The following is a 9,188-nucleotide window of genomic DNA, read 5'->3' as shown; positions in this document are numbered from 1 at the left end:
GGCCTGTCCTGCTGCCCTCTCACCAAGTGGGTGGCCCTCCTCTGAACCCTCTCCAGGCTGGCCACATCCCTCCTGAAGTGCGGTGCCCAGAACTGGACACAGTACTCCAATTGTGGCTGGACCAATGTCGCGTAGAGGGGGAGGATCACCTCTCTGGACCGACTTGAGATGCACCTTTGGATGCATGACAAGGTATGGCTGGCCTTGCTGACTGTGGTCTGGCATTGGCAGCTCATGTTCATCTTGGAGTCAATACTGACTCCAAGATCCCGTTCCGCCTCTGTGCTTTCAAGAGGGGAACTCCCCAGCCTGTATGTATGCTGTGGATTCCTTCTCCCAAGGTGCAGCACCCTGCATTTCTCTACATTGAACCCCATCCTATTCTCATCTGCCCACTTTTGTAGTCTGTCTAAATCTAGTTGCAGCCTCTCTCTCCCTTCAAGTGTGTCCACCTCGCCCCACATCTTAGTGTCATCAGCAAACTTGGACAGCGTGCTTTCCACCCCCTCGTCCAAGTCACTGATGAAGATGTTAAACAGTGCGGGCCCAAGGACTTAGCCCTGGGGTATCCCACTGCTCACATCTTGCCAGGTTGAGTACAACCCGTCCACCACTACTCTCTGGGTGTGCCCCATGAGCTAATTTTTTACCCATCCAACTGTGCAGACATCAATGCCATAGTCGCTTAATTTATTGATGAGGATGGGGTGAGAGACAGTGTCAAAGGCCTTCTTAAAGTCTAGAAAGACTACGTCCATGGCGACACCATCATCCAAGGATTTAGTTACTTGGTCATAAAAGGCAATCAGGTTGGTCAGGCAGGACCTGCCTTTGAACCCATGCTGATTGCCCCTGAGCATGATCTCCCCTGCTGGCCCCCCACAGATGTGCTCCTTTACTCAAGTTTATCTGGGTTTCTGTAAAACATTCAGTAGTATTAATCATCAGATATCTTTTTCCATCTTCCAGGATAACATGGGGGTGATTGGAAAGCCCTTAAGTGGCCTCAGGTCCTTTTCAAACTAAACTAGGTGATCAACTGTTTCTTTGCCTCTGGAGCATCAACTTAGTCCTTCAAGGCCCAGTTCTCTCTCTATTTAACATCTGTATGAACCCTTTATGGGAGCTGGTGGGACAATTTGGATGAAATCATAGACATGAACAGAACCTCAAGAGGTCATTTATTCCATCTGTCTCCCTCCCCCCTTTTCTGCTCAGAGGCAGGATCAAGTATACCATAATCTAAACCGGGGTGGGCAGTTATTTTGGGCGGAAGGCCACTTACTGAATTTTGTCAAACCATCAAGGGCTGCATGACAGGCAGCTGGGACAGATTAATATTACTTTTCTAAATTTTTTAGGGGCCCTGTGGGCCGGATAGAATGGCCTGACGGGCCACATACATCCCGCAGACCGTGTTTTGCCCACCCCTGACTAAACCATCCCAAACACACATTTGTCTCATTTGTTCTTATAAACATCCACTGAAGGAGATTTCATAACCATTATTGTGCTTTAGTAATATCTAACCTAAGTCTCCTTTGCTGCAAGTCAAGCCAATTTCTGCTTGTCTTATTCATAGCGGACATGGGGTGTGTAGGCTGTGATGGTGGAGAGCGGGAGCCGTGCAGACGGCAAGAAAGAGGACCCAGCCCCCCACAACCTATTGGGGGACTCCACCATGTGCCAGAGGTCCCTGCTCCGTGGGCTGCTAGGCATTAGGTCTATTGCCCCCAGATCCCTTTCATTTGTGGTGCTAGTCAGTTTGGTACCGCCAAGCCTGTAGGTGTGTTGGGGGTTACTCGTCCCAAGGTGGAGCACTTTACATGTCTCAACGTTGAACTTCATCAGTTTCTGATCTGCCCAACTTGCTAACCTGTCTAGGTCCACCTGTAACTGTAGCCCATCTTCAAGCTCCCCCATAACTTGGTGTCATCCACAATCTTGGCCAGTGAGTGCTTCACCCCACACCCAAATCGTTAATAAAGATTAGATAATGAAAAGTACTGGACCGATAATGAAAAGTACTGGACCAAGTACTGAACTGAGCACCGTCCCCTGCGGGACCAATTCTACAGCAATAGTAGGAAGGCAATTATTTCTACCGTGTTCATCCTCTACTCTACCTGGCGTGGTTTTCCCTTTGGACCGGTGAAAGACCAAGGCAAAGTGGTCATTCAGGAGTTCAGCTTTCTCCTGGCTGCCGGTAACCAGCTCTCCTGAGTAGTTGAGCAATGGCTCCACACTCCCATTTGTTTTCCTTCTGTTCCCTATGTACCTAAAGAAGGACTTGTCCTTGACTCCTGTTGCTAATCTAAATTTGGTCGCCACTTTAGTCTTTCTTATCTGTTCCCTGAAAATGCGGGCCGTCGTGGAATAGTCCTCCTTGGAGCCCACCCTGAACTTCCATTGTTTATATCCCTCTTTCTTATGAGGACCATGATTTCCCTGTTTAACCAAGAGGGCTTCCCAGCTCTTTTGTTACCTTTTCTCCTCATGGGAATGGACTTCCTTTGTGCTTCAAGGATCGTGTCCTTAAGGAACAATTAATCTTTGTGCACACCTTTCGCCTTTGGTCCCTAGTCCCATAGCACTTGCCCTACTAGTGACCTAAGCTTGTTGAAGTTTGTATTTTTGAAGTCCAAGACTTCAATCCTACTATCCGATTTGTCTGCCTTACACCAGACAGTAAACAGGATGGTTTGATGATCGCTGTCTCCCAGATTTCCCTCTATATTGAAGTTGGTCACCAGGTTGTCTCCTTTGGCCAGGACCAAGTCTAGCAGAACATCACATCTGGTTGGCCCATGCACCTCCTGACTCAGGAACTGCTGCTTGACACAGGTCAGGAAGGATCACAACTGTTCCAGCTTGGCCAAGTGTTCCTCCCAGGATATGTCTGGATAATTAAAATCGCCCATGATGACCATGTCATGTGCATGTGCAGCCTCAGTCAAGTCTCGGGCGACCTCCAGATTGAGTGCCTCCCCCTGGTTTGGTGGTCTGTAGTATAAACCCACAGTTGGGTCTGTCTCACTCCTACTCCCCCCCACAACTTGACCCAGAGGGTTTCAAGCTGTTCATTTTTGGAGCCTATGTTGGCGTCCAAGGAGGTGTACTGCTCTTTCACATAAAGAACAATGCCTCCACCTTTTTTCCCACCTGGTCCCTCCTATGCAGGGTGTTAGCCCACTATAGCTACACTCCAGTCATGTTTGGAGTCCCATCAGGTCTCTGTAATCCCTACTAGATCATAATGCACACTAGAGAGTAGGAGGGCTAGCTCCTCCTGCTTGTTCCCCATGCTCCTGGCATTAGTATATAGGCACCTGAGTCCTGCTTCTGATGCCCTTGTCTTCCTGTCCTGCTGATGGAGAACTATTCCCTCAGCTCCCACAAGAGTGACTCTCCCAGTGTCCCTATCTACTGGGCTTACTTGTATGTTGGTCCCTGGGCATGTTTGAATTTGTGTATCCCTGTCCCCCACCAATCTTAATTTAAAGCCCTGTCCAAAAGATCGGTCATCTTGGCCACGAACAGGGACTTACCTTCCTCGCGAGGTGGATGCCACCCCTTCCCAGGAGTCCTCTCTCCCTGAAGTGTGCGCCGTGGTCAAGGAATCCAAAGCTTTCTCGGTGGCACCAGCATCGGAGTTGCCGGTTCACTTTCTCAATGCATCCTTCTCTTCTGGGACCGCAGCCTGCAACGGAGCACAGAAGAAAAGACTACCTGGGCTCCCAATCCCTTGAGCCCAGCCCCCAGAGCCCTGTAGTCGCTCATGACCCGGTATGGATGACTCCTGGCCATGTCATTAGTTCCCACATGGATGAGGAGTATGGGGTAGTAGTCAGAAGGCTGGACAAGGCTGGGGATCCTCTCTGCTACATCTCGGATGTGAGCCCCTCGGAGGCAGCAGACCTCATGGGCTAGGGGGTCCGGACGGCAGGTGGGTCCCTCAGTGCCCCACAGGAGGGAGTCCCCCACCACCACCACCTTGCACCTCCTCTTGATGGTGGCAGCAGACTGCTTACCTTCCTTCTCTCTTGGTGTCACCATCAGAGCCGCCTCATGTGTAGGGAGGGGAGTGTACCTGTTGTGCAGGGCCAGGGAAGGAGCAACCCTGGCCTTGGGTTTCCTGGAGCATAAGGTGATTGTCTTCCAGGTTGCTCTGGGTGGGTCTTCTTGGTTAGCCATCACACTGGCCACCAGTAGCCATCAATGAAGTCTTCATGGGCCTTGATGGTGCATAGATGACATATCTCCTCTTTGAGCTCCCGCACCTGGCCCTCCAAAAACTCCACCAGGGAGCACACCCCACAAGTGGGGTGTCCCCATGCTCAGTTGCCAGCAGCCACACCAGGCATCTCCTGCAGTCTGGGGCCTCAGGCTGTGTCTGGGTGAAGGTCTCAGTGATGCCAAGATGCCTGTGGATACGATGAGTCTGCCATGACCGAGAGCGATTGTGTGGTAATAAGCTATGCTACTACCCACGAACTGGCCTGTGAACTTCCTGCAAACTGCTTCCCCCATTTGCAGTCCTGTTCGCTGGCTCCCTGGTCACCTGGGGAGTCTGCTTTTATACCCTTCTGGGCCTGGGCTGATGCAGCCCCTTTGTTTGGGCTTCTGTCAGGCCCAGGCAGCAATCCCACAGCAGTCAACAATCCCTCAGCACTCAGTCAGCAGTCACTCCCAGCTTCTCAGAACACACACCCCAGACACAGCCCACCAAACAAACAGTCAGCAAAAAACAAAGGTACAGGCAGCTGGATCACTTATCTTTCCTGGGCAGGATCTGGTACCTGGCTTCTCTCCTCCTTCCTCCTCTTGCCTCCAGCAGCTGCCTGCAAACTGCTTCTCCTGCTTGCAGTCCTGTTTGCTGGTTCCCTGGTCACAGGCTCCTTGCTGCAACCTGAGACTGTTGCTCCTTGTTCTATCATCTGCCACCACTGAGAACAGTCTAGCTCCATCCTCATTTGAACCCCACTTCAGGTAGTTGAAGGCTGCTATTAAATCCCCTCTCAGTCTTCTCTAAACTAAATAAGCCCAGTTTCCTCAGCCTCTTCTCATAAGTCATGTGCCCCATCCCCAAACCATTTGTGTTGCCCTCTGCATGACTCTCTCCAATTTGTCCACATCCTTTCTGTAGTTGGGGGCCCAAAACTGAACACAAGTACTCCAGATGTGGACTCACCAGTGCTGAATAGTGAGGAATAATTACTTCTCTTGACCTATTGGCAAGACACCCACCAATGCAGCTCAGTATGCCTATGCCTGTCTAAGCTCAAGTAGCTGCTCCCGAGTGGCTCAGGGCTGGGTGATCCTAGTGCCAGCTTTGTCTTTATCTGGTGCTAATGTCCCCAAGGCGCCGTCTCCAAAGAGAAGGCTCTGTGTTTCACCTGCCACGTCTTGTTCTTAGGAACAGATGCAATAGGTTTCCTTTTTAACCTGACTCACTTGGAGGTGCTCTGTATGGACGTCTTTGGGACTCCACGGTCTCTATATCCCTTTCACGCGCCAACCTTGTGTTCTCCACTGTGCAGCTGGTGACCTTGGCTCTTCGGGGTTCCAGCGTGCAGCATCACCCTGATTGGGTCTTTAATAGGTATCTGCTAAGATGGTTGGTTTGTGCAGCAGCTGCGGGCACACTGGTAGATGCCTGGTTGCTCTGCTGCACTCAGCCTACAAAAAACTCAAGAGTTGCTTTGTCTGTGCCAGGTAAGTTTCCCCAGATAATGGCTTTTCCTGTGCCTTCTCCCTGGGTCTTTGGGCTTTTCCCACCACCATTCTGCTCCCTGGCAGGTGTCTCCAGCCTTTTGGGCTTGTTGCTCTATGACAGTGCCATTAGCCTTCTTGGCAACAAGGGCACATATGTTGGCTCATATTCAGCTTATTGTCCACTGTAACCCCCCAGGTCCCTTTCTGCAGAACTGCTGCCCAACCAGTCAGCCCCCAGCCTGTACTGGTACATGGGATTGTTCCATCCTAAGTGAAGGACTTTGCACTTGTCCTTGTTGAACCTCATGAGATTATCTTTTGGCCCAATCCTCCAATTTGTCTAGGTCACACTGAATCCTAGCCCTACCTGCCAGCATATCTACTACTCCCCCCAGTTTGGTGTCATCCGCACACTTGCTGAGGGTGCATTCTGTGCTGTCTTCCAGGTCGTTGATGAAAACATTGAACAAAACCTGCCCCATGGGGCATGCCACTTGATACTGGCTGCCAACTAAACATCAAGCTGTTGCTTACTACTGTCTGAGCCCAATGCTCCTGCCAGTTTTCTATCCACCTTATAGTCCATTCATCCAGATTTATAGCTTATTGTTTCTAAATAAGAGTTGTAATGATCTCATCACTTCATTTTCAGCTTCTAGAGTTTTTCAGTTTTATATAGTTTTAACTTTTTTGCTCATATTAAAATATAGCATAACACTTCTAATATTAAAAAGCTTTAAAGTATTTACATGACTATATATTTGAATGACCTAGAATTCCAAAGATGAAACATCTTGGGGAAGAGAGAGCTATTTCATCTCTTCTCTGCTCGTGTATTGGGGAGGGGGTTAATCTGATTTTAGAGCTCCTTGCTTCCATGAAATGCCAAATAGTCATGATCGTAATGAACCAGGCAGTCACAAACATAAATGGGCTTTTTTTTTCCAATTCATACACAGGACAGAAGCCTGAAAAGGTTCTTACTGAGGCTGTTGCAGTCTGCGCATCTGTCTAGCTACTCAAGTCATGTAAAGACATTAGTCATTCTCTATACTGGTTCATCATTGAATAGAATCAAATTAAAGAGGTCTAATCACCTCTCTCTTAACAGACATAGTGCACCTAGACCATAAAAGTATTTGCCTGTAGCAGGAGACTTGTAATTCTGAGACGCAGACCATTTATCTGGACCTCGACTATGGGTCCTATTTTCAGGAAATACGTGAATGACTACATGCTGCAACACATTCAGGACCAAGTGCAAAAATCTTCCTTGGCATATGTGCAGCAAAGCTGTCCCAACTGCTGATTTAAAAAATAATTTCTTCTACAGGCATGAAAGGAATGAAAGTATGTAGCATTAATCATTTCAGATATAAAGGCACTCCAGTTCTCTGGTGATGGGGAAGTAACACGTGTAGGTAATACATTAAATTGTATAAAAATCAAGTGTAGCTATTTATGTCTATTGCAGAAAAACCTGAAAATAGAAATCCTGCAATTGGAAAAGGAGACAGCAGATATTGCTCACCCATTCTTCCTGAGTAAGTTGCTTTGTTTAATAGAACAGCTGTTAATATTAGGCTGTTTGATCAAATGTCAGCTAATTTGTTTCACTTCTCTTGAGTCCCCTGTTTCTCATTACCACTTTGCAGCTGCTGTTGCATCTGTGGATTTCTCCTGAGAGCAGGTTTTGGTGCTTAATCAGCCAGTACAAGATGCTAGCACAGCCATGGAATTTGTACCCTCTGTATTGTACGTGTCTTTTGTGATGCTTTCTTGCATATCTTGGGCCCCAGAGAGCAAAGTTACACATTATCCAGCTACTCTCCCAATAACTCAACAGATGTATCTTTGTTCTTAATGTATAACATGCTTCAGAAGAATTGTTGGGACTTAATTTTAATAAGCTGAAGAAGAGCACGTGGAGTAATTCCTTCCATGTTTCTCTGCCCTTTTGCTTTGTCATTATCAGTCTTTTTCACAGCACCACATAGCCCTATACAAATGATCTCACTCATAAAATGTAAGATGCAGGTTTAAAGATTTTAACTAGAATTGTCTAACCCCTTGCAGCTGCCTTTGTTCATAAAGTGATTTCTTGAAGGAATAAATGCCTTGAGCCTCCTTCTGACATATTCTGGAACTACTCAGTCATCCAGCAGGGACTATCTAGTTATTGCTGTTCAACCAGAGTATAAGCCTGTGGCTTAAATAATGTATAGGACTGCTGAAAAGTCCTAGTCATCTGCTATATAGAATGAGTTTTTGCTTTTGCTCCATTAGAACAGTGATTCTCACTCAGGGTTCTGCAAGATCCTTTTAATGGTGCCAGGCAGTATTAGTTCAGTTAGGTGCTACACATGATTCACAAGATAAACCTGGAGATTTCAACTAGGAATCCGTAGTGTTAAAAACATTTTTACCTGTTGCAGGCTTTCCAAGTTCTTTGCAAGAAAAGAATTGCCTTATCTTGTGTCTGCAGTCCAAAATGAGTGAAAGCTGAGAGCTGGCATATTCTAAGGGGTGCCTTGAATCTAAAAAGGTTAAGAGCTCACTGCCTTAGACATTCCATCTCAAATAATCATTCCTCTTTGTGTAGACCAGAAATATGAAATTTTGCAAGATATGAACAGACACCTGGAAGCAGTACTGAAAGAGAAGAAGACTCTTAGGCAGAGGTTAATGAAGCCTTTGTGTCAAGAAAATTTGCCTATTGAGGCAGTCTTCCACAGGTGAGCTTTTAGAAAATAACCAACACTGATGTGACCTGCACTTTTAACATATGCACATAGTGCTGAGCAACTAGTAATGAAAATATTTTCAACATATTATTTATTCCTTCATTACCAAGAAGAATGGGAAGAAAAATTTATGGGTAACCACCACATCTGAAAAACTAAACTTTTTTCATACCTGTACATTTTAAAAGACTTATTGCTTCTCTGCAGTGAATGTTTGTTCATTTTTCCTTCCAGCAGATCTCCTTTTTTTTACTTGTACCTTTAAAAAATAAATTAAATTCTGGGTTTACAATGCACCTTAGTTACACTGAGAACACTTTTTCATTGCCAAAAATATTCTAGGATAGCACAAGTCTTCTTCCTTTGCAGCGAGCTCAAATTCCACACATGGATAAAAGACCCATGGACATGGTATGCTTTTTTGCTGCTGTGGCCACCAACAGGTATTTATTTCTAGCAGGGGAAAGTTTTGAGAAATTTCCCCCACTATAAGTTGTTCCAGAAGAGGGAACAGTACAGGCATTCATTCTGAAGCTGCCCCTTCTCCCTTGCTCCTGGTGCCTTCCCCAGACCAGGGTTCAGTCTGCAGAAGGCATGGGGGAGCAGGCTGCTCCATTCCTCTTGGTCCCAGGTAGGAGAGCAGGGTAATGAGACAAATCTCCCTATCTGCTCCCTGGACTGGGACTAACTTTATTTGATTTTTCAACCCTCTTCCTTCCTTCCCCTTCC

The 9,188-nt window shown here is 47.0% G+C and overlaps 1 protein-coding gene across 9 annotated transcripts in view; it reads left to right on the top strand.

Annotated features, from left to right (window-relative positions):
• The window catches only part of HAUS2 (HAUS augmin like complex subunit 2), a 21,232-nt gene that overhangs the window by 9,929 nt on the left and 2,115 nt on the right, over positions 1–9,188 (top strand). For all 9 annotated transcript variants that reach the window (XM_025193349.1, XM_025193346.1, XM_006036900.3 and 6 more), the window contains 2 exons: positions 7,190–7,259; positions 8,318–8,450. In XM_025193349.1, the coding sequence (XP_025049134.1) occupies positions 7,190–7,259; positions 8,318–8,450 (203 nt within the window). The remainder of the gene's footprint in view (positions 1–7,189; positions 7,260–8,317; positions 8,451–9,188) is intronic.

The sequence above is a fragment of the Alligator sinensis genome, unplaced genomic scaffold, assembly GCF_000455745.1.
Source record: "Alligator sinensis unplaced genomic scaffold, ASM45574v1 scaffold1336_1, whole genome shotgun sequence".
Classification (NCBI taxonomy): Eukaryota; Metazoa; Chordata; order Crocodylia; family Alligatoridae; genus Alligator; species Alligator sinensis.
This window is presented reverse-complemented; position numbering and strand designations above follow the sequence as displayed.